The sequence below is a fragment of the Ascaphus truei genome, chromosome 1 (genome assembly GCF_040206685.1).
Source record: "Ascaphus truei isolate aAscTru1 chromosome 1, aAscTru1.hap1, whole genome shotgun sequence".
Lineage (NCBI taxonomy): Eukaryota > Metazoa > Chordata > Amphibia > Anura > Ascaphidae > Ascaphus > Ascaphus truei.
In genome coordinates, this window is record NC_134483.1 from 311,872,270 (window position 1) to 311,898,952 (window position 26,683).

At 43.8% G+C, this 26,683-nt stretch overlaps 1 protein-coding gene across 3 annotated transcripts in view; it reads right to left on the bottom strand.

The window, feature by feature from the left end:
• Nucleotides 1–23,114: 23,114 nt before the first annotated feature.
• The window catches only part of CSGALNACT1 (chondroitin sulfate N-acetylgalactosaminyltransferase 1), a 438,610-nt gene continuing 435,041 nt past the window's right edge, over nucleotides 23,115–26,683 (bottom strand). For all 3 annotated transcript variants that reach the window (XM_075605292.1, XM_075605275.1, XM_075605285.1), the window contains one exon: nucleotides 23,115–26,293. In XM_075605292.1, the coding sequence (XP_075461407.1) occupies nucleotides 26,004–26,293 (290 nt within the window). In that variant the 3' untranslated portion in view covers nucleotides 23,115–26,003. The remainder of the gene's footprint in view (nucleotides 26,294–26,683) is intronic.

The window sequence follows — 26,683 nt, forward strand, 5'->3', positions numbered from 1 at the left end:
GGCAATTGGAGGTTTTCTTTTGATAAATCTGGTGCAATCCTTTTGCACTTGTTTTTCTTCCGCTTTGCAGCTAAGAAACTTCAGTAAGTAACCCCCTGTCTGTGGTAGAAAGATACAGAGAATAAACCAGGAAATTCAAGATGGAACTTAGGGGTTCCAATCTGCTCAAATGGAAAAGCTAGGCCGCATCTGATAGCTTTGCACTAAGCTACAGCAGAAAGCCTTTTTCAGACATGCTCTCTTGTCAATCACCTGGGTTGATTTAGGATGTGTTTTTGTCCAAAGGATTGTAAACTATGTAAAGCAAGAACTATTTTCAGTGAGGTCGATATGACATAAACATAACTAACATGTTTTGAAATAAACTTTTTTGTTGCTCAAACATATTTTTCCCCCAAGTATAAAGATCAGTATAGAAAGTGGTAGGGTGTGTGTCTCATCTGATAAGTGTCTCTCCTGTGGGATTCCTGGACGTGAGATATACTATGAAGAAGTGGATTCAATGGACCCTGAGATTACCATAAAGCAGGAGCTCAGAAAAATGTAATTCAGATGTTTTCAAGGTTGAACCACTCCTTAATTGAGAATAAATAACACATTCCAGCAGATTTTCTGAGTAGTTGAATGGGGACTGAGATTTAATGAACCAATCACAGATATTATTCTGGACCAAGGCTCACTTGTAGCATGTGAGTAAATTCATGTAGCTTAACTTGTCCCCTTTTAAAGCACACAAATTAATTCTATTTTCTTCAACTTTATTGAGGGGAGTTAACAGAAGTATATAAGTTCTTATATGTGGATTCTGGTAGCCGATTTCTCTTGCCTGGAGAATAACTTATGAGACGAAGGTGTTCTGTTATGGGGAGAAGGTAAAAAGGATTTCTTTTTCTGAGGGAGCAGTGGAAGAAGTGTCTACTCATTTTGGCTGCTTGTTTGAAAAGAGCACACTTTCCTTTCAGACAGGAACACACTAAGGAGCATAACAATATGCAGATAAAGCAGGGGGAGAGGACTAAACCAATCTCAAACTGTGAGTATTGTTAGGTTGTCAGAGAAACTGAGTAGGGGCTGTGTAAAAGGGGATTACTTGTAACAACTATGTTGCAATATATGCAGCTCTGGCTGCTTCAGAACAGGAAAAACATGTAACTTTAGCTGGGGAGGGCAGGCTGCCTGAGAGCACGAAAAATACAGAGAAATAAACAATCCTGTTCCAGGACACTCCCCATCTGGTATCAGTAGATACCATTATATCTGACATATTGTATTTTATATGTTCCACATATAGCAATGTATCAAGTCCTTGTTCACATAACAATGTGGTGCTAGCCAATACCACTGGCCCTGAAAACCCTTTGGCAAGGGAGGCCAAGTAGGTGCACCAGTCCACGATGAGTGAGTGCTCCACAATGTCTCTTTGTCAAAGTCTCTGCAACTGTTTCTTTTTGAATCTAGAAAACAATTGTTCCCAGCACACAAAAAATGGAAAAAAGAGAGGGGAGGAGTGAAAATAGGTTTAATGAACAAAACACAAAGTGAATGAAACAAAACAATGAGGGAGGAAAGGGATGGGGTATGAACAAACGTAAAAAGTACAGGGGAAGGGGGGCGGCAACGTTTCGGGTAGAAACCCCTTCAGGCCCGTTCCCAAAAGACACGTTGTATCGAATGGTACTTCCCTATTCCCTGTACCAGACTCACAAAAAAAGCACCAAAGAAAAGAGGCAATGGTAAATAAAGTATCCTCACAAGGGTTAACACAAGTCCAAAGGACAATCCAGAATCCTCAGGCACACTAATAGAAATCCAGCAACAGTCCAGCAAGCTACACATAAGGCAAATGTATATACTTAAATACAGTTGGTGTAATAATGATCAATAGCCAAAAGTAAGGAGCAACAGCATATAATTGCTAAAGGTAACAGAGATAATGTAGCTATACAGACCAATCTTGCAACTGCACAGTATGCTGGTGAGAGTGTCCTGAGCTTTTCTTCCTGCTCCCTAGGTGCTGGAATGCTGCACCGATGGTGCCCTCTGAAATACTGCCTCCTTGTGACATCAGACGCCGGCCTCACGTTTGCAATGCATCGTGCTGATTGGCTGAAATTGCAACGTCAGTTTTCATTGGCCCATCGGTTGTTGATGACGCAGTGAGGCTGAGAGCGCCAGTGTGGGGGGGGGGGGGGGGAATCCTGGTCCCCACAGTGTGTTGCCATGGTAGCGGTGGACGCACCGCAATGCAGGGACAGACCGCATCTGTAGCATGCAGTCTCACACTCAATGTTCCCTCAATGCAGTCCAACGAGGTCCACATGGGGCAGCACAGGGGTTATGTGGAGAAATACAAAGAGAAAGAAATGGTGAATGCATAGAAACACTGTAAAAAAAATATCAAAACGAAACATATAAAATAAAAATATAAATCAACTAATGAGATCCTATTGTGCAAATTGGATCTACAGTTAAGATGACCAATCTAGTCCCTAAATGCTGGAATGAAGTGTAAGGGAAGAGTAACATACAAGCAGATATGGAAAATATAAGTGTACAGCAAACACCCACAATTGGGTACCCATATATGAAGAATATCAACACTCTATGTGGTGAAGATGCCACCAATGGGACAGGTAGAGGTAAGGGAGACAAAAGTGTCCATGGACTGATCACAGCAGGCGATGGTGACATGTGGCAGAACCGGTTGAGGGTCACACACTTCAGACATGGTCATCTACAGTCAGGGTGGGCAGATCTGTGGATAGAAAATGGGGTAAGTTACTATAGGAGACAAGACTTAGGTAAAGGGACCAAACAGTATAAAGACGGAACAGACACAGTAGTAACACGATGGTGCATTAGAGATAACAACTCAGATCCATCTCCTTATTCATACCTTCAGGTGTCATAGTACCCAATCGCCTTATCCACTTTGTCTCCTTTTGAAGTAAAAGTTTACCAAAATTGCCACCCTGTGTGCTCTTATACATACTATCGATTATATGAAATCGTAACTGATTAAGATTGTGACCAGCCTGTGTGAAATGGTGTGCCACTGGTGCCTCTGGATCGCATATCCGGATAGCTGCCTTGTGCTGGCGGATCCTGTCATTAACACATTGGGTAGTCTCCCCTACATATCCTAGTCCACACGGACATTTAATGAGGTTGATGACATTCTTAGATATACAGGTGTAGAAGCCATGGATGTTAAATATATTGCCTGTATGCGGGCGGGGGAAATTATTGCCTTCCTGCATACTGTCACACTGACTGCAGTTGCAACAACGGTAACACCTTTTTCTGGGAGTGCCCAGAAAGGTCTGAAAGTGTGTTGTGTCACCTATATCTGCTTTAATTAAACTGTCCCTCAAATTCTTACCACATTTGTACGAGAAAATGGGTCTATGTCCTAATACAGGTGTAAGGAGAGGGTCAGACCCAAACAAATGCCAGTGTTTGAGAATGATATTCTTTACGCGACCACTGAGTGTACTGGTATAGAAAATTGTCTTGAAGGTCTATTCTGTGAAGTATGATTAAGTAGTGTAGGTCTCAAAATAGCATCGGCCTTATCCCGTTGTACCTGAAGGAGTGTTTCTGGATAACCTCTGGCGCTAAATTTAGCTTGCATTGTGTCCAAATAACCAGTGACCTTCTGTGGAAAACTGTTAATACGCTTGGCCCTGAGGAACTGGCTATGCGGTAACCCTTTAATTAACCCAGGTGGATGAAAACTCTCATAATGAAGTAAATTATTTCTATCCGTGTCTTTGGTATAGAGATCAGACTCAAACTTGTTATTAATCAACCTAATTGTAGTGTCTAAGAAATTAAGTGCACTAGTGTTGGTAATGGAGGTAAAGCCAATGGTCATATGGGCAGAATCTATGTCCTTGATGAATGTGTCGAGTCCCACCATTAAATCCTACTATTGAAACTTACATCACATTGGTTCAAAAAGACATCAGCACACTTGCAAAGCAAAAACATCACTATACCAAGTCTTACTTCTCGAAAAAGGATAGACTGGTTATCCAGGTTATCCTGGAAATCTCAACCTAGGGTGTTCTAGATGTAGTTGTAACCAAATTGGAGTATTGCTGATATTAGAATATTTTCTATCCCTGCTTCTTTTTCTTTTTGCATTAGCGATGATTTGTGTAATATGTACAGTAGTCTATTCTTGTAAAGGTTTTATGTGAGAAAGTATCATTTCTTTCCCATTGAATTCAGTATGCACCATGGGTCTACCAAGTGTAAATTGTCTTTTATAAATTGAATGTAATTTAGGTGAGAGCACCGAGGAGCAACGTCCGTACCTCCTAATCTATCCATATTCCAGTCATCGACTGCATTGACATTTCCTAATTTTCCCACTGATGTAGCTCTTGAAGAATCCTGTGAAAAAAAGAGTGGCTAAGCATGTGGTGCAGAAACATTTACGAGCATCCATTTGGTGTCTTCCACGTCACCTCTGATAACGTACTGCATCTCAATGATTTACTAAATAAAAGTGCCTCCCCCCTCAACAATTCTTGTTGTACGGAAGTGACAATATGTCTCCAATCCAATTTAGCCTATAGTCTCTTTAGATCTTCTTTCAGTAGTTGTGTCTCCTGTAGAAAGAAAATCGGTGGTTCCAGTCTGTTTAGATTTGCTAACAGCTTCCAGTTTTTGACTGGGGAATTAAGGCATCCAAGGCACTACAGATTTTCTAAATGATTTATTGTGTCAGAAAAGCACACAGCATGACGTTTCGACCTACTCAGAGGTCTTTCTCAAGTGATTAGCATACCACATCAAAAGTGTCTAATATATAGTCCCACAAATGAAGGCAAACAATCACCCCCTTGTCATCCCACGAGAATCCAATCGATAATCCCATCCTTTTCCGCATTTCAATCGATGCTCGTGTAAGCTCCGGTCCTGATGACGTCATTGCATGATTATCCACATGTCCTGATTGGCCCCGAGTTCTCGTGAGCATTTGTCCTCATTGACGTCATCATGTGCGTGGGGATGCGCATACCTGCTCATGCAAGCTCTGGTCCCATTGCTCTCCTCATGTCATCACGCCTGGTCCTGAGTTCAAGCTGGCGTACATCCTCAACAACGTCATCAGTGGGTGTACCGATTTGGTCCTCATCCATCACTGCTCCTCTTGTAATCCCTCTTCGCGCATGTGCAAGAACTTTGCGTCTGGGAGAGCTTCATCAATGGGGATCAAAGGGGAGGGATTGTGCCACAGTATGCTGGTTTAAAGGTTTACATGAGGGAGATTGTCCTATATGGGAGAGAGGGAAGATAATCAGTATGGAAACACATATCCAAGTGGCACATTATAAGTGGCAAGACTACTGAACAACTGAAGTTTAAAAGGAAGTTCAAAAGAAGTGAAGAAGAAGTGAACACCCCAACTGGCCCTGATTCCTGCATTTGAACTACGCTGGAAAGGAGGAAATAATCTATACCAGACTGCATCATTAGTGCTGTGATGCTGCCTTTACCATTTATATTTGCTGTGACTTCACTTCTTCTCAAATTATGCACTTCTTTTTACCAGCCTCAGTATGTCTCAAACTCTATTCATATATCTCCATCTCTCCTTCCTTCACCACTTCTCAGTTCACATGAACTCCTTTCTTACTTGCGTCCTCTCACACCACACAGCTATATCCCCTGCACTAAAAAACACCCCTACAAATCCTCCTCACATTCTCTTTCTATCCATGCTTCTCCTCCTTGCTTCTGGGGATATCTCTCCCAATCCTGGTCCCTGTCTTATTTCAACTTGCTCTCGTCCTCGCCTCCCACATGCAACTTCTACTCCTTCTGGTGTCAACCCCTCCAACCTCATACCCATCCCCTGCCACACTCCCTCCTCTCTCCCTTTCTCCTGTGCCCTTTGGAATGCTCGCTCCCTCTCTAACAAGTTCCTCTCTGTACATGACTTCTTTCTCTCTCACTCCCTTCTTCTCTTTGCTATAACTGAGACCTGGCTCACTCAGTCTGACTCTGCTCTGGAAGCTGCCCTCTCCTACGGTGGCCTTTCCTTCTCCCACACTCCGTGCCCTGATGGCAGGGGTAGAGGCGTGGGGCTCCTGCTCTCCTCTCTCTGCCGTTACCGAACCCTTCCTATTCCCCCCTCTCTTGCTTTTCCCTCCTTTGAGGTTCACACTGTCCAGATATTCTCTCCTCTCCCTGTCCATGTGGCGGTCATGTATCGCCCACCTACCTCTACTCATCCCCCTTCTGCCTTTCTCTCTCACTTTGAATCCTGGCTCTCTTTCTTTCTCTCCTCAGACTCCCCTCTTCTTCTCCTTCAATTGCCACATTGATGACGCCTCTCTCCCTTGGGCTTCCCGTTTTCTTTCTCTAACCTCTTCTTTTGGCCTTCAACAGTGGACTGCAGCCAGCACCCACAAGGATGGCCACTACTTAGACCTGGTTTTCACTAAAAACTTCTCTCTCTCTGATTTCTCCATTTCCCCTTTTCCTCTCTCTGACCATCACCTCATCTCATTCTCCCTATCTCGCTTCTCCCCTTCTCCACCTCCATCTACCCCCCGGTTCTGCAGAAACCTGCGCTCTATTCACTTACCTGACTTTGAGTCCACTTTACACTCCTCCCTCTCCTCTCTCAGCTCTGCTACAGACCCTGACAACCCGGTCAGGAACTACAACTCTGTCTTGTCCTCATCTCTTGATCTACATGCCTCGCTTTCTCTCTGCCGCACTCGCCCTTCTAACCCTAGACCCTGGCTAAATTCCGACACGTGCATGCTGCGTTCCTCCACTCGTTCCTCTGAACGCCTCTGGAGGAAGTCTCACACTCTTGCTGACTTCCTTCACTACAAATTTATGCTATCCTGTTTCAACTCTGCCCTCTCGCAAGCTAAACAAGCCTACTTTTCTTCACTAATCAACATGCACAAGTCTAACCCACGCCAACTGTTCTCTGTCTTTGATACTCTACTCAAACCACCCTCAGCTGCCTCTCCTTCCTCCATCTCCGCTCAGGACTTTGCTGACTATTTTAATGAAAAGGTGGAATCCATACGTCAGAACATCCCCTCTGTTTCTTCCTCCCATCCTACACCTCTTCCTAACTCTCCTCCTGCCTTCCTTGACTCTTTTTCCACTGTCTCAGAGGAGGATGTGTCACTGTTGATCGCCACGTCTCCCTCTACCACTTGCCCTCTCGACCCCATTCCCTCCCATCTCCTAAAACCTCTTGCTCCTACTATAATCCCTACGCTCACACACATTTTTAACTCCTCCCTCTGCTCTGGAACCTTTCCATCCTCCTTCAAACATGCAACAGTCATACCATTACTCAAAAACAGCAAGCTTGACCATACCTGTCTTTCTAACTATCGACCTGTCTCCCTCCTGCCTTTTGCCTCTAAACTCCTTGAACGTCTTGTATTCTCTCGCTTGCTCCATTTTCTCAACACCTATTCTCTCCTAGACCCTCTACAATCTGGCTTCCGCACTGCTCACTCCACCGAAACAGCCCTCACTAAAATAACTGATGACCTCCATGCTGCCAAAGACAGAGGTCATTACACTCTGCTCATATTACTCGACCTCTCTACAGCATTTGATAAAGTGGATCACCCTCTTCTCCTCCACATTCTCCATACTCTTGGTATTCGGAACAAAGCTCTATCCTGGATCTCATCCTACCTCTCCCATCGTACTTTCAGTGTCTCTTCTGCTAACACCTCCTCCTCCTCTATTGATCTCTCTGTGGGGGTACCCCAGGGCTCTGTCCTGGGACCTCTTCTCTTTTCTCTGTACACACTCTCTCTAGGTGACCTAATAACATCTTTTGGGTTTAATTATCACCTCTATGCCGACGACACACAAATATACTTTTCAACACCTGACCTTACACCTGCTGTACAAACCAAATTTTCTGAATATCTCTCTGCTACATCATCCTGGATGGCTCTCCGACGCCTTAAACTCAACATGGCTAAAACAGAGCTCCTCATACTTCCTCCCAAACCTGGCCCTACTACCTCCTTCCACATTACTGTTGGAACTACAATCATTCATCCAGTAGCCCAGGCATGCTGCCTAGGGGTCACACTCGACTCCTCTCTCACATTCGCCCCTCACATTCAAAACATTTCTAAAACTTGTCGCTTTTTCCTCCGCAATATAACAAAGATACGCCCTTTCCTCTGTTGCTCGACTGCTAAAATTCTGACTCAGGCCCTCATTCTCTCCCGTCTTGATTACTGTAACCTCCTGCTGTCCGGCCTTCCTGCCTCTCACCTGTCTCCCCTACAATCTATCCTAAATGCTGCTGCCAGAATCACTCTACTCTTTCCTAGATCTGTCTCAGCATCTCCCCTCATGAAATCCCTCTCCTGGCTTCCGATCAAATCCCGCATCTCACACTCCATTCTTCTCCTCACTTTTAAAGCTTTACATTCTTCTGCCCCTCCTTACATCTCATCCCTAATTTCTCGTTATGCACCATCCCGACTCTTGCGTTCTTCTCAAGGATGTCTTCTTTCTACCCCCTTTGTATCTAAAGCCCTCTCCCGCCTTAAACCTTTTTCACTGACTGCCCCACACCTCTGGAATGCCCTTCCCCTCAGTACCCGACTAGCACCCTCTCTATCCACCTTTAAGACCCACCTTAAGACACACTTGCTTTAAGAAGCATATGAATAGCACTGTGGATATTCTGAACACGATACATAAAGCTTAGCCCCCTGCAGACGCACTTACCAGAACTCCCTCCTACTGTCTCTGTACGTTCTACCTACCTACCAATTAGACTGTAAGCTCCTCGGGGCAGGGACTCCTCTTCCGAAATGTTACTTTTATGTCTAAAGCACTTATTCCCATGATCTGTTATTTATATTATCTGTTATTTATTTGATTACCACATGTATTACTACTGTGAAGCTCTATGTACATTAATGGCGCTATATAAATAAAGACATACAATACAATACATACAGTGCTATTAATCCCCTTGGTGAACATATAAACAAATTAACTTAGTTAAAAATGGAAGGGTAGTTCTAGTACATGACCAACCTTAATGTCAAGAAAGAGGGAAGAGAGAGTTGGAAACCAGCAGCAGCATAATGAGTCTACTCCAGGCCTGCACAACATACGGCCCGCGGGCCGCATGCACCCCTGTGCTGCCCGCGATGGACCCCCTTCCCTGGTAGGGAAAGAAGGAGCGCGCTCCAGCAATCTGTGTGAATGCACGCTCTTTCCTAATCCCCCTTCCCTCTCAGCCTGCTCCAGCAGGGTAGCGCGACCCCGAACTTCCGGGTCTGCTGCTAGAGCGCGCTTCCCCCACGCTTCACCCTGCCACCATTAGTTTTAGTTGCCGCCGCCGCCGCCATCCACCACCCACCAGTGATGGGAGGTGCAGGGGGGGAGATGGATGGGAGGTGCAGGGGGGGAGATGGATGGGAGGTGCAAGGGGGGAGAGGGATGGTAGGTGCAGGGGGGAAGAGGGATGGGAAGTGCAGGGGGGGAGAGGGATGGGAGGTGCAGGGGGGGGAAAGGGATGGGAGGTGCAGGGGGGAGAGGGATGTGAGGTGCAGGGGGGGAGAGGGCTGTGTGCGGTGTGCAGGGGTGTATTGTGTGTTTGATGTGGAGGGGGAGAGATGGGGGTATGAGAGATAGATGGGGAGTATCGTAAAGGTTGATAGTTGAGGGGTTCTGGGGAGATATGATGATGATGCTGATGCGAGGTGCTGGAGGAGTGATGATGATGATGATGATGATGATGATGATGATGATGATGATGATGATGATGATGATGATGATGATGATGATGATGATGATGATGATGATGATGATGATGATGATGATGATGATGATGATGATGATGATGATGATGATGATGATGATGATGATGATGATGATGATGATGATGATGATGATGATTTTACCCGTGCGGCCCAATTTTTTTTTCCTTGGAGCAGTTCGGCCCTTCTCACTTTACGAGTTGTGCAGGCCTGGTCTACACAATACCAAATCATCTGGTGTCCAAAAAACAATTAAGGGACAAAAAATCATTAAGGCCTCTAGGGAACACTGCATCGAACGTAAACTTCCAAAATGCTTCCTTCTGCAATAAAGCTTTCTCTTTTTCAGAACCTGAAAACGTCTTGTGAACTTGATCTATTCCCATCACTTTTAGAGAGGCTACATTGTGCTTAAATTGGGTGAAGTGTGATATCAGAGCAGTTTCCATTTTTTTGCCCCCAATTTTGCTCCTATGTTCAATGAACCTGGTTTTCAACATCCTGTTTGTCTTTTCCACATAAACTAGCCCACAAGGGCATTTTATAGTGTATTGTATTGTATGTCTTTATTTATATAGCGCCATTAATGTACATAGCGCTTCACAGTAGTAATACATGTGGTAATCAAATAAATAACAGATAATATAAATAACAGATCATGGGAATAAGTGCTTTAGGCATAAAAGTAACATTAAGGAAGAGGAGTCCCTGCTCCGAGGAGCTTACAGTCTAATTGGTAGGTAGGGAGAACGTACAGAGACAGTAGGAGGGAGTTCTGGTAAATGCGTCTGCAGGGGGCCAAGCTTTATGTACAGTATCATGTGTTCAGAATATCCACAGTGCTATTCATATGCTTCTTTAAGCAAGTGTGTCTTAAGGCAGGGGGGGGCGCAAACATTTTTCCCTGCGCCCCCCTGGCGGTCCCTTCACTCCCGTGCCCCCCCCAACCCTCACTTACCCGCGCTCCGGCGTCATGACGTCACGTTGCCATAGCAATGTGACGTCACATGACCTCGCAGCGTCATTTTGACGCCGCGTTGCAATGGCGACGCAGGGAGGAAGCCGCTGGAGCCACGGTAAGTTAGGTTTACAGTGGCCCTGCAGCTCCCCAGGCACTTAATTTAAGTGCCTTCGGGAAGCGCGCGGGGCCTCTGTAAACCCCGCGCCCCCCCGCCGGAAGTCTCGTGCCCCCTGGGGGTCGCGCCCCCCAGTTTGCTCACCGCTGTCTTAAGGTGGGTCTTAAAGGTGGATAGAGAGGGAACTAGTCGGGTACTGAGGGGAAGGGCAATCCAGAGGTGTGGGGCAGTCAGTGAAAAAGGTTTAAGGCGGGAGAGGGCTTTAGATACAAAGGGGGTAGAGAGAAGACTTCCTTGAGCAGAACGCAAGAGTCGGGATGGTGCATAGCGAGAAATTAGGGCTGAGATGTAAGGACGGGCAGAAGAGTGAAAAGCTTTAAAAGTGAGGAGAAGAATGGAGTGTGAGATGCGGGATTTGATCGGAAGCCAGGAGAGGGATTTCAGGAGGGGAGATGCTGAGACAGATCTAGGAAAGAGTAGAATGATTCTGGCAGCAGCATTTAGGATAGATTGTAGGGGAGACAGGTGAGTGGCAGGAAGGCCGGACAGCAGGCGGTTACAGTAATCAAGATGGGAGAGAATGAGGGCCTGAGTCAGAGTTTTAGCAGTCGAGCAACAGAGGAAAGGGTGTATCTTTGTTATATTGCGGACGAAAAAGCGACAAATTGTAGAAATGTTTTGAATGTGAGGGGCGAATGTGAGAGAGGAGTCGAGTGTGACCCCTAGGCAGCGTGCTTGGGCTACTGGGTGAATGATCGTAGTTCCAACAGTAATGTGGAAGGAGGTAGTAGGGCCAGGTTTGGGAGGAAGTATGAGGAGCTCTGTTTTAGCCATGTTGAGTTTAAGGCGTTGGAGGGCCATCCAGGATGATATAGCAGAGAGACATTCAGAAACTTTGGTTTGTACAGCAGGTGTAAGGTCGGGTGTTGTGATATTTAAACAAAAGATGTTATTAGGTCACTGTTGCAGGGTACATGCAACTACACACGCAGGTTTTTTGACAAGGCTTATTTATTTAGCCTTAAAAGATATACAGCACACAAAAAACAAAAATAGCTTTTCATCAGCAAACAAGAGAAAAGAAAATGCTTTTTCTTCAGCAAACAAGAGAAAAGAAAAATGGCTTTTTCTTCAGCAGACAAACAAAACAGTTTCTCTTTAGCAGACAGTCTAAAAATAATGCAGTTACCCTTTTCTATGCAGGAGACAGACAGTTCATCATTCATCTACTTTGATAACAGACCTTGCATCAGTAATCTCTTCAGTAGCTTACTCCTCTCTCCTCAACAGCCAGCACCATGTGTCTACAGCCTGGGTTTTTAACACACCTTGATTAGCCAGATGGGATCCAACTAATTGTCCTGAGGTTCCCAGCTGAAGTTAACCTAGTCAGTGCTACACTGCAGACTAGACATAGGTTTTCCAGGCATATAGCTGGTGGCTTTTATTTACCCTGTCACAGTCACCTAGAGAGAGTGTGTACAGAGAAAAGAGAAGAGGTCCCAGGACAGAGCCCTGGGGTACCCCCACAGAGAGATCAATAGAGGAGGAGGAGGTGTTAGCAGAAGAGACACTGAAAGTACGATGGGAGAGGTAGGAGGAGATCCAGGATAGAGCTTTGTTTCGAATACCAACAGTATGGAGAATATGAAGGAGAAGAGGGTGTCCATGGTGTCAAATGCTGCAGAGAGGTCGAGCAATATGAGCAGAGTGTAATGACCTCTGTCTTTGGCAGCATGGAGGTCGTCAGTTATTTTAGTGAGGGCTGTTTCGGTGGAGTGAGCAGTGCGGAAGCCAGATTGTAGAGGGTCTAGGAGAGAGTAGGTGTTGAGAAAAGGGAGCAAGCGAGAGAATACAAGACATTCAAGGTGTTTAGAGGCAAAAGGCAGGAGGGAGACAGGTCGATAGTTAGAAAGACAGGTAGGGTCAAGCTTGCTGTTTTTGAGTAATGGTATGACTGTTGCATGTTTGAAGGAGGATGGAAAGGTTCCAGAGCAGAGGGAGGAGTTAAAAATGTGTGTGAGCGTAGGGATTATAGTAGGAGCAAGAGGTTTTAGGAGATGGGAGGGAATGGGGTCAAGAGGGCAAGTGGTAGAGGGAGAAGAGGCGATCAAAAACGACACATGAGACAGTGGAAAAAGAGTCAAGGAAGGCAGGAGGAGAGTTAGGAAGAGGTGTAGGATGGGAGGAAGAAACAGATGGAAGTACAAGTGATCCTGCTTTTTATCCTGTACTTTTGACCATTCCTTGGATGATAAAATTAATCACCAGTATTAAGGCTGTTGCAAACTGTGCACCCAAAGCACTTATAGCACCCAGGTTTAGGGTTACTCAAAAAGTGTGAGGTGGTTTTTTGTCATCCGCTGAAATGAGGATGTCTTTAAGATTTTGTCCCCATTCATTTGCAAATCTGGGCATGTCCTTTACATATATTGCTTAATGATTCCTCCATCTGACGTACCCTCCAATGTCTATGAATACTATTTTGGACGAATCTGCTAGCGGTCGTGTATTTACTAACCATATTAATCCTCTCTGGATGTCCTCTTTCCTGTATTGTTTTAGCTTCTTTCTTAAAAGCTTGCTCTATCGTAGTATTCTTATGCCCACGAGTTATGAATCTTTGCTTAATGTCACTTAGTGTCTCCTCTAATTTATCAGGCCTATCAACTATCCTGGTCGTCCTAATTTTCTGTGAAAAGGGTAGCATTTTCTTGAGAGGGTCTGGGTGAAAACTTGAAGCATGCAATGTGGAATTCCTATCCGTGGGCTTATGGTAGAGGTCTGTGTGCAGATGTTGTCCGTCAAAAGAGACAAGCACATCCAAAAATGCAATTTGTGTATCGCTCCAGTTTTTCGTGAAGCATACCGGCAAAAGGAAGATAATTCCAGGTAAGTAAAAAAACTGACCAGCTCTTCATCCATACCATCCCAGATGAAGAACAGGTCGTCGATGTAACAACAGTAGAAGATCATCTTTTTATAGTACACGGTGTTATAAATGTACTGGTCCTCATAGCTGGACATGTATAAGTTCGCATAAGCTGGGGCGACATTGCTGCCCATGGCAGTATTCATGGTCTGTAGATAAAAATTGTTCTCAAATTTAAAATATTTTTTTATGCAAGATAAAATGTAGCAGCAATATTATATAGTCAACGGGAGGTAGTGTAGTGTGCTCTTTCACCAGAAATGACTAAATAACCTTCATCATGAGGAATAATGGGGTACCGGCTTGTGACATCCATGGTCACCATAAGAGGCATCTTATTATGAAATGACAGATCTAATTTTGTCAAGAAAATCAAATGTGTCTCGGATATATGAACGGGCTTTAACCACTATAGGTTGTAAAAATTGATCCACAAAAACCGCAAAGGGCTGATTGATGGAATTTGTGGCGGAAATAATAGGCCTACCAGGGGGGTTATGGAGACTTTTGTGGACTTTAGGCATTAAGTAAAGAACCGGGCGCCTGGGGTTAATCATAGTAAGAAAATTCATCTCTGTCTCTGTAATACAGGAGTTGCCCAACCCTAATGTGAGGATCTTATTAATCTCTTGTTGGCAAGGGATAGTAGGATCCTGACTGAGTAATGTGTAACAATTTACATCTCCCAGTTGCCTCATGGCCTCTGCTATGTAATTTGCATAATTCTGCAGAACCAGAGCTCCCCTTTAATCAGCTTTTTTAACAATGATATTAGGATTCTCCGCTAGTTTTTTCAAATATTTTTTCTCTTCAAGAGTGAGATTAAAGTAAGTTTTATGCCTGTACTTAAAAAAATTAATGACATCAGACTTGACCAAATTCATAAAAACCTGAACTGAAGGATTTTTAATGGGTGGTGTGAATTTGGATTTTAATTTACATACCGTAATGTCTACTGCAGGAACCTGCACATTTAGTTGTGGCTGCTGCTGATGCTGAGTCTGCACACCATCTGCCCTGTTGAAAAAGGATTTCAAGTTTTCTTTCTAACTTGAAAAATTCTACCTCCATGTCAAATCTGCTAGGGGTACAAAGGAGCGGCCCATGGAAAAAACTTTCAACTCCATATCTGAAATAGAATGGTCAGAAAGGTTAATTACAATATTACGAGAACTATTTATTGGTGTGATCTTGTCAGTGGACTGAATCGGTACGCCCACTGATGACCTTGTTGAGGGTGTACACCCACGGGAACTCGGGACCAGGCGTGATGACGTGAGGAGAGCAACGGGACCAGTGCCTGCATGAGCAGGTATGCGCATCCCCACGCACATAATGACGTCAATGAGGTCGGAGGCTCGCGAGAACTCGGGGCCAATCAGGACACGCGGAGGATCACGCAATGACGTGATGACATCATCAGGACCGGAGCTTACACGAGCACCGATTGAAATGCGGAGGAGGATGGGATTATCGATTGGATTCATGTGGGATGACCAGGGGGTGATTGTTTGCCTTAATTTGTGGGACTATATATTGGACACTTTTGATGTGGTATGCTAGTCACTTGAGAAAGACCCCTGAGTAGGTCGAAACGTCGTGCTGTGTGCATTTTTGACACAAATCATTTAGAAAATCCGTAGTGCCTAGGATCATCTATGTTATCTCTATGCTCAGGATCTCTTTAGACAGGTTTTCCCTAAACCAAGTGCACCGGTACAAAACTGCAAGTATTTTGCTCTTTGATTTCAATATTTGGTGTGCAGCACAGCCATTTCCTGTGAATGGAGGCATCCCACATTCCATTGCACAAACAATATTAAAGTCCCCAGCGCTAAAGTCCAAGATACCGTGATCTTCAGATAGTCTCTGATATTAAAGATGGTAACTGGGCTCTGTTGAAAATGTTCCAGATGGGATGTGTCCTAGGAATGGACGGATGCACGTCTGAAATACAGATGAGAGGCACACCTGATTGCGCAGCGTTTTCTAGCAATCAGATCCCTATCTAAGACTGTGATGATTCCTACTCACATGATGAACGCCAATGCAGTCAGTGGAGAGAATCTGTGCTTGTTCCTCTTCTTTCAGCTCCTCTCACGACCCCACGTGCAGGCAGCTTTCTGGAGGAGACCTCAATCCACAATGGCGTCGGGGGTGGCTCCGTTGCGAAACCCCCACCGAGGGAAGGAATGGGCACAATCTGGCTTCTTTACGCGGAGACACACCTACACAGGGAACTTGAACGACAAAGGTCTCTCGCTTCCCGCAGCTGCCACGCGGCGCGTAAGATGGCGGACCCCCTTCCTCCCTCGCGGCGCCGAGTTCGGCGCCGCGAGGGAGGAAGGGGGTCCGCCATCTTACGCGCCGCGTGGCAGCTGCGGGAAGCGAGAGACCTTTGTCGTTCAAGTTCCCTGTGTAGGTGTGTCTCCGCGTAAAGAAGCCAGATTGTGCCCATTCCTTCCCTCGGTGGGGGTTTCGCAACGGAGCCACCCCCGACGCCATTGTGGATTGAGGTCTCCTCCAGAAAGCTGCCTGCACGTGGGGTCGTGAGAGGAGCTGAAAGAAGAGGAACAAGCACAGATTCTCTCCACTGACTGCATTGGCGTTCATCATGTGAGTAGGAATCATCACAGTCTTAGATAGGGATCTGATTGCTAGAAAACGCTGCGCAATCAGGTGTGCCTCTCATCTGTATTTCAGACGTGCATCCGTCCATTCCTAGGACACATCCCATCTGGAACATTTTCAACAGAGCCCAGTTACCATCTTTAATATCAGAGACTATCTGAAGATCACGGTATCTTGGACTTTAGCGCTGGGGACTTTAATATTGTTTGTGCACTGTTTTGTATCAGGTTTGGAATAACCTGACATTATTGTCACCTAGCTGCTTGCTCTTACAGCAATAGTTAGACTGTTTGTTGTGTTAGCACGTATTATATAATTTTTTAGCACTGTATTTAGCACACCTTAATTAGTGTAGGTAAGCGCTTTTTGGAGGGGTTATTTTCTTTGTTTTGTATCCCACATTCCATGATGTTATTTTGAACCATGTCATTTTGTTTGTACCTTGAGTGTATGTCATTTTGTTGTATTAACCGATTCCCATTGGCCAGAAAACTTGTGAACTGGTTTGTATGTCATAAGGTGGGCGATACTGTCCAGTCCATGGACTTCACACATTTATCGCTCTGCAAGAGGCTTATTTATTTCATTGTGCTGTAGTCATTTTTGTCTTGTCTCTTAATGTGTATTGTCGTGTTTCATAGCCCATTGTGCTCCGCTGCAGAATGTCGACGCGCTATAAAGAAAAAAGGTAATAAGTATGACATGTTAACTATCTACACGTATAACCAGATAATTGTATCTTGCTGATACACCACTATGTCAGCAGAGGGCGGCATTAAACCATCAAATGTTCAATCCTACTTGGTAATGTTAGCATGTCATACTAGAGTTATAATTGTATTATTGTTGGTATCATATGGTACAGTTTTCAGGTATAGCTCATCTCTTCCTTAAACAGTGCACAAACTAACAAAGTCCTAGATCTACTAAATAGTGCTAAGCCTTAGCACCTTTAATAAATCTGTTTGGACGTGACATGCTTAGGGTCACAAGATGCTAACATTGGGGCTCTCCCACTTAAAAGCCGGTGTCTTGGTCACCAGGATGCTCCCTCTCCTTAAGGCCTCGAGAATACCAAGAGCTGCAGGGCGGCAGCGCTATCCTGTGACGTCACCCTGTGCTGCCGCCGAGCAGCATCTTGATTATACCGGTGAGACAGGAGAGAAGAGTAGCAGAGGAGACTTGGAGGTGTGGCGGAGGCGTGGCCGTGAGCGGTTCGCCCTCATTGGCTGAACTGCTCACGTTACGCGACCGTCGCCTGCCAATAACAAATTCCTCTGTCACCACACCAGACGTCCGCCCTGCAGATCCAGGCGGCGCGCACGCCGCTACAGGTATAATCACTTTAATTGGATTTATGTATTTTGAGCCGCGCAGTGCTGCGCCATGTGACGCTGCCGGCGTTTTTCGGTATAATCACTGCCTACTTAATTACAATTAATTGAAAGTACTCAACCATATCATAAGATCTTTATAACTTTTAACATATATTTGTTTTCAGAAATTATAATAAGCACACAAACCAATTTTGTATACAGTCAAAAAGATCACACTATCGGGTTTGTTAAAAAAACAAACATGTTTGCACTAATTAGGTGGGATTTAATGACAGTTCTATGGAGCATTTGATGTTTCTCTTCATGGTGATGTTAATATTTATTAACAGAGTTAAGTTGCCATCTGGCTAGCACATGTGAGTTAGGGGAAGATAGCCGTGCTGGAATGACAGGTATCTTGCCTATAGAAAACCTTCTTTACCTGACAGTGCTGATTATACGTTATATTTCCCTTGAAAGAAGGGATGTCCATTTCATGGACACTCTCTGAAGGGGTTACACATGTAGCTAGGTTCCTCCTGGGTCCCCTTCCTACCCTTACCTCCGCTGCGGTGCCAGGAAGTCAGGCGGGTGTTGCGGGGGCGCGCGGGTGTCAGCGGCGGCGGTTGCACACATCGTATAGGCAGGGGGAGAAAGCGGCAGTGCTGGGCAGGCGAGTGCATCGCTGGAGGCTACCGGCGGCTCCCTCCGCAGGGCGCCGCCATGTTGGATATGTCCGCGCATCCGCAGGGTATCGCGCATGTGCAGAGCATATGGCCAATAGAGAAACAGGGCTGCGAGGACTACAAGCCCCATAAGGCTATGGGGCAAGGCACCATCTGATCCACAGCAACCAATGGGATGCGCAGAATCTCCTACAGGGAGATTGATACAATTCGCGCGCTGCAGACCATGCCAGTCGGAGCTGGGACACCATCAGGGTAGGGTGTAGGTGTCTGGGGCACCTGCACTAGGCCAGATACCCCATTAGGCCCCAGCTAGGCCCCGACTTCCCTCAACTTGTGGTTGCTGCAGGGACAGGCCCATAGATAGGGACACTGCCCCTGTAGCATAATAGTGAGGGACGCAACTGCATTCTGGCCTCAGGTGTTCTGGGACCAGAAACCCATATACTGCAGAGACTATCAACGGTGGTACAATCCCTGTGGGACCCACCCACCGTAGAGGCGGAGGCTTCGCGGGTTACTGCAACGGATCCGTGGATCCCATCATACGTATAGCATCTGCGCGCCCGGGTGTGGACACACCCGGCAGGTACCCAACTAAGTGCACTAACTCACCTTCACATTAGTGGGGCATCGCTGTCTCACACACTTGCGTCGGTGATTGATTCTGTGGACACTGGGACTGTCTGGTGCCCGGAGCACCTCAGTACATTGGGGTAAACCCCGCAGGGTTATGGACACAGTGTTGGGAAAGGCACGGTGAGGGCTTGTGGCCCTGCGAGGCCTAATATTGCGGTATTGGTGCTAATGTTATGATTGTTCTATGCCTATAGTAAATTGTTATTGTTTCACTGCATCAGTGTGTATTGGTCATATATGGTCCTGCACGGGGCTATCCCACAGTTAGGATCCCGCGCAGGTGGAGGCGCTGTCACCCATCGAATCAGGTACACCCCAGGCTCCCAGCAGCGGAGGTTCAGGCCTCCTGTGAGCCACAGGTAATGCCCCCCACAAACTGTTGCCACCATATCTTCCAGGGGGGGGGGGAAAGTGCGCTACACACAAATGGGCAGTAGTGGTGTTATTCTTTTTGGAGGTCTTTAACATTAATGTTTGTTAGGGCTTAACAGATCTATCCCCTGACCGTTTACTATTCACACACATGAAAATTAAGAAGTAGTGTTCTATTCTGGAACTTGCCCCACAGAGATTGCTAGAAGTTACCTGTACTTAGCTGCATAGGCTACTCCCTTATTGCTCCGCACTATTAATTCTGGTCCAACGACCCAAATGAGTGAGATGTTTAGTATGTATCTCATTCATTCTGGTCTGTTTGAGCGCCACACTCACTAATCCCTATCTTGTATAGCGCTGTCCATGTACAGTACATGTCTCTGAGATGTGACGGTGTAGGATCAACCCCAACTGCTTTTACAATGCATTAACACTACAACGTGAATGGAAGCTAATGCATAATTAACAGTCACCCTGCACCATACCATTCTGAAAAAGGGGACAGCAACAGATTACTTTACTTCATGCTTCAACCCTTTGGGTGCCCTTTAGACATGGCTCCTACATCTGGCCCTCCAGGAGCCCTATGACATAGTTTATTTATTTTTAAAATGTTTTACCAGGAAGTAATACATTGAGATACCTCTCGTTTTCATGTATGTCCTGGGCACAGAGTTCTGATGACAAATAGTAGCTACCTTTAGGGGAGATCGCAATCTATCACGAAGTGGAACGGAAGGGGGATGACTTCTCCACTTCCGTTCCATCACCAGTGATAGAGCGGTCACGTGATCGTGAGGGCCGGAGGGTTTGTGGCACGCTGGTGCTGCAGCCCCTCCAGCATTCAAAGTGTTATGGGTTAGCTATTAAATGCTTCTGTTTTCAGCTGTGCTTCACTGTGCTAAATTAGTAGTGACCTGAAGCATCAGAGTAAACATCAGGGTCGGGTGTCAGCAGAAACCTTTCATTGGTTTGAAAATGTAGCCACAAGCTGATTACATTTGCACCTATAGTTTACACCACAGTTGCTTTGTACCAAGCTGCACATTTTTTTTAAACTGCAATAGTGCCAATCTGGGCACTATCACATGGAAACTCCCATTGACTTCAGCTTACAAACACATGGCCATTGTATTGCTTTCATTTTAACAATTTGGGGGCCTCTGGTAGCTATTTCTCAAAGTCTCAGCGGAAAAACTGAGGAGAAATCTGTGCACAAAAATGCAACTAGATTTATCAATCAATACAAATCTTGTTGCTTTCCATGGGATCGCTTTTATTTGGTAAATCTGGCTCCAGTTTTTCACCTGCATGACTTTGATAACTAGACCCCTATGAGTCCAAGGCAATTTTGGAGCATTTTCATCTTTTAGTAATGGATCAATTTACTTTCCTCCAATTTTGTTCTATGAGCCCCAGCAAATTTGAAAGGGTGAAAAGTGCTGTATAACAGGTTTCTTTGCGTTGGTACATAAAAGTCTATTTACTAAAGTCTTCTAGATGCAAAACTGTGGCAAAACCTACAGGTATGTTTCAAGATAATGCCCTTAAATTAAAGTATTCAGTGTATAAGCAATACAGCAATTCAAGGGTTAAGGTGACATTTTATAAGTGCCTGTTTTGTTCCTCTGCCTCATATGAGTTATCAGTGAAATCTGGCCAACATTAATGGGCCGGGCCGACTGGGGGAGGGGGTTCTGTGTGTGTATTCGGGGAATGGGGGTTATTGTGTGTATTGGGGGGTTTGTGTGTGAAGAGGTGAAGGGGGAAATGAATAAATGAGGGGTAAGAGGGGGGAGAGAAATACATGGGGAGAGGTGGGGATATACTGTAAGAGGACGGGGGAAACACATGGGGGAGAGGATCAGAGACGTGGGGGTGTAAGAGAGGATGGGGGAGAGTTGGGTTTGTAGAGGGTGGGGGGAGAGGTGGGAGTGTGAGATGTTGGAATGCAAAAGTGGGAGGGGACAGAGGTGGGGGTGTAAGAGACTGAAGGGAGAGTTGTGGGCATGTAAGAGGGGGGGGAAAGAAATAGACGGGGAATGTTGGGAGGGGGAGATAAATAGAGGGGGTGAGAGTGAGGAGGTGTGTGAGAAGGGGCAGTGTAAGAGAAAGAGGGGGCGTCTCAAAAGGCCACTGACACAGGGGGGCTCCCGGTAGAAACTCTAGTCTTGGGCCCAGGACAGCTGTAGGTGGCCCTGCTCAAAGGATTTGGCATGAATGATTGTGCAAAAACGTCATCAGATTCATCAAAGAAAGGAAATCTCAATAAAAACAAATTGAAATTTTTTTCATAAATCTGCTGTTCTTTTGCATCAGTTTTGCAGCCAGCAGACTTTAATAAATAACCAGCACAGTGGTGCTGCTGAACCTCATGGGTCTATGTATCCACATATAGCAAAGTGTGTTTAGACGCATAGCTCTGTTTTTTGGAGCAGACCTTCAGTGTATGTACAGTAAGAAACATTTGTTACATCTGGTGTGTAATTTTAAACTTATTATACACCACTTCAGATACAGGGCTTATGCTGAGAGGATAGAAATGGAAATCGCGCCATCTTCTGGCCAAAAAACTCAGCACAAAACCTTTTCCTCCCGGGAACATGGCGCGATTTATAAAATCCGCCAGAACAGTTTTCTGAAGTTTAAAATTCGCCAAACACGTGGCGAGAACCTGTAACTCACCATGTTGATATAGCGTGGAATTCCAGTAGGACCGAAGCATTTGAACGTGCCATTATGTGGCATACTATGGCGAGTTTCAGGTCTCCACCAAAAGCTGGGAAGTTGCTGATTTTCGCCGCCGTTACAAAACATCTTTGAAAGGAGGTAACACAGGTTCCTGCATATGGCCATAATTTACGGCAATTCAGTGGCTATTTTATTGCCGTTTTCCCTGTAACTCGCGTTGCTCTCTGCATAAGCCCCACAGAATGGAGGATTATTTGGCCAAATAAAAGACAAATAGAATGGCGCAGAGATGCAGAATGAGGAATGTAATATATCATATGATCTGTGCACCATGTAACTGCTTCTCAACTCCTCCTACTGATACTCACCAAGGTGCATGCTGGGGCAGACGGAGCAAAATGTCCTGATACGTAGGTGTAGGATACAACGGCCCTGGGTTTTGCTCACAAATGTGCTTGATACATAGAACCTAATGTACAGTATGATCACTCCAGAGTCTTCTAATGATTGCTCTTGTCTCTAAATTGAATATTTAATACATTGAATGTGGCAGTAATGTTATATTATTATATTATCCAAGACAAGATTTCACTCAATATAGAGGTGCTTGTTGAGTACTTTTGATTGAAATATATAAAATAACCAATTTACATAAATGTAACTACATTCTTAAGTCTTCTGTAACAATATAAATTTTTTAGATCATATTCAATATGCTGTAATGTACTTAGTTCCGTTCTCCAGCACAGAGAAGACTGCTTCCTTGTGTATTCAATAGGGGCGTAACTCATACCTTAATGTGGTACAATAAAGGTACTTTCACATTACAATGAATAACACATGTTAGAATGAGACTAGAAAAAAAAATACTCGGAGATGATTGTTGCAGAGAATCAGCTTTGTCCTCTTTTATTGGTAATATGTAAAAAATTTTTTTTATAATAGATGAATAATAGATGAATCACACAAAAAAGTCAAATAAAATGAATTTATTGAAATAAAAGTTTGGGCAAGTTAAATAAGACAACTTCATGTTTAAGTTACTAATTATATTTAAGCCTAAATTACAAATAAACTACACTGTGTATTTTTTTTTTTAAGAGCAGCAACAGATAGGACATACAGAACAATACTAAATTCAACAAACTAAATGCAAATGTATATCTGGAAAGCATATTGTGCCTCTTCTGTTGGCAAATAAATTATTTGTACATATATAATTAAAGTTAATATTTAAGATATAAACATTGACTGCATTGAGTATGTAAATCTTTCATAGTACATGATTTATTTTAAAAGAATAAAATGCAACTCTGTGACCTCCTCCTGAGAATCAGACTGGGGTAAACAGAGCACAGTCTCCATGATTGTAACAATCATTTAATACTTCATAAAAATATATATTTATGTCTCTATTTTACTCCATTTTATTTACACGCCAGTACACATAAAAAGCAGAAATGCATGGACTACAGTACACATTTCTCTTGGTAGTTCACAAAAGTGCATTAGCCATTAACAACCATTCACGTGAATGGGAATGAACGATCACTAAAAGATATTGCCATTTAGTGAATAACCCATATGTTTGGTGTTGACTGCACACTTTGGTGTATTCTGGAAACTGGACAGAGGGGGAACCCTATGATTCCAGTTTGCCACATCAGCCATTTGCCAAACAAGAGAAAGATATAACGTATTACAAGTAAAAGGAGGGGAAGAAATTAAAGTAAAAACTAACTTAATTTGGGTAATTTTTTTGTTGCATGAATTTAAGCACCAGTGCTATGTATTCTTAATGTTTGCATTACAAAATCATGGGCAGGCTGGAGAGAGTATTGTCATAAAACTTTGATGCATAACGAATAAGTTACTTGTTATATAGCACTGCAGAACAATACGTGCACAATAAACCTGCTCCACAAAGATCTCGTCACGCTGAGGCAAGCTGATTTTCCTTTTGCATCAACATGACACGGAGGCTCTTTGCACCTCAGGGAACCAAAACCAAACCATGTGGCATGAATATCAAGCCAATATTGTCATCACCATACCAGGGAGGAGCACTGGGCTAGTGGGTTTGAAATGGGAGAACCTACAGTAGATTGAATTCAGTCATTGACAATGTTATTACTTAATGGGCAAAGAGATTCCATTTGGTTTTAAGAGTCTATTTGTAGCTGTTTTTAACAACAAGCAATAACAACCAGTTGATACATGTTGTTGTGTATACATTTTATGTCCGAGTGTTGCTAACTGAACATTCATTCAGAAAATGTGGTGTTACTGTATTCTGCCTGAGAAATAATTTGTTGCCTAATGACCATTTGATTTTTGATAAATGACGCTGTTCCTAGTTATCTGCTTATTTTATAATCCATGCGTGTTGTTTTTCCTCTCTCCACCGTCACTGCAGCAAAGGAGCCATATTTGATACAAATCAAAATACGAAAAGAACATATCTCTAGTACCCTTGTAATGACAGAATTCACTTCTTTCTTGAATTCAAGTAATTGTTACAGTACATAAGATATATTTTACATTTTCAAAGCAAAATGCTTGTTCACTTGTTAGCCCTCTACAAGGCTGTATTCTACCTCTTAAACCGGTTTGACCATTACATCTAAAAGTAGCAATTAAACCTAAATACAATGATTATACTTCTTGCAATGCTGATCTTTTATAAGCAGGTTTCATGTACTTCATGTTGAATTTTGCCATTGTGGTCTAAAAAATACCCTTTTAAGGAATAAAAACAACTTCATCTGTGCTATTGTCGACTAAATGATCACTTATCTTTAGAATACAATCTGCAAGCCTAAGAAAAGTGCACTTACATTGGATAAACAAGGCTGTCTGCATGGCCTATCTTGACCATTTCTATCAGTGTTGTAGTATTAATGTATTGATCCTGGTTTTAGTGTGGGCAATTTGATGTGACCATAGCCAGTAGTCAACAGATAGGGGATCCTACAGACAGCTGACTTGCTCTTCTTTTACTCCTATTTGTGGTGTTGTCCCCCCCACCTGCCCCTATAGATATGCCTCTGTCTTTACTTATAATCAGAACCAAAAGTAGTTGTCCTGATTTCTGAATATCCTCCAGAAAACGTATAGGTGCATTGATTCTCATTTTTGGTTTCAGATGTTGTAGCAACATTTTGAGGTTTGGCATTACAATGGATTTCTTTGTAGATCCTTAGATATTCTAAACACACAATTCCTAAGATACAATCAAACTGCATTGTTGTAAAAAACAAACAAATGATACAACATCTCTCTATTTCCACAATAATCCAGCAGCAGGGTTGGGCTTCACAGCAGACCCCTTGCAGATTAATGGCAAGATAATATTTTATTATTGCTGTACCTTTAAAGTTTTTCATTACTTCATACTGTATTTTAGTTCTGGTATAACCATTGTGTTCCATTGCAGCTGCAGTCAGTTCAGTGCACGTAAAGAAAAACAAATGATTGCTGCAGTAACACAGCTGCTTAGGAGGTATTCCTTGGTAGTAATATTTGAAAGCTTGTGTTTCTTCCCACGGACATCCTTCTGTTACTCATCACTTAACAATAAATATCTTTTATTGCCCCAATTATTACGTTCTGAAAAAAATCCTGCTTCCTCAGTTCTTTCTTGCAACCATTTTCATTTATTCCAGCCTTTTTCAGTTAACTCTTTGTAAATATGTAATACCTACTGGAGCTCCTTTTTAGGAAAACTGGAAGTTCTTCAAGCTGTTCATCTTCCTCGTTCTCCATTTCTCTTGTGCAGCATCTTGATGACCACCATTGTGTTTGTCTGCACCAATGGCTTTAGAAGATACCGGTTATAAACACAGGACGTTTACTTGTGGCATTCATGACTTCTTCAGGCTGTTTCTCTGTTTCTGTTTACGGAGGTGTGCCTCTATCTCATGCCTGAAGACTAACATGCCTAGTTGTCCATGTGAAGCCTCATTCATGGCCTTGGACTGCATGCACATTTTGTACTGCTCTGGGGTCAATTCGTCCACACAACGTTTTTCATGCCAGAGGTGAAAAAGACCCTTCACAGGTGTCCTGACCACGATAAGGTTGCTGTGTAGGTATTTGCGATATAGATGAACATCTTCTCCTCCCCAGCCTTTGATATCTATATCAAACCCACCTAGGACAACAAAAAACAAGTGCATAAAAGTTATACAGAGAGACTGTCAAGTTTAACCAAGAGAGAATCAATGTAATGAGATGCAAATGCCTGTTTTAGTCGATTAATGTGAAGAATTTCAAAGGGTCACTGACCCTATTAAATATGCTGTAATTCTGCTTCCCTTTGCTGGAGAACAGTTTAGCTACATTCAAATCAATGGGACTAAAAGCACAGGCCAACAAGGTTTTAAAGAATAAAGGCCAATGAATTAAGATATTTTTCACAAATACATTTGATTTGGGAAGTATTTATTGAAGTAAGAAATGAAGTGATAGGGTGTATCAAATTCAACGTCTGTTTTTTCTTCTTTTCTATGCATCAAAAAATGATGACAAAAATGTAAGTTTC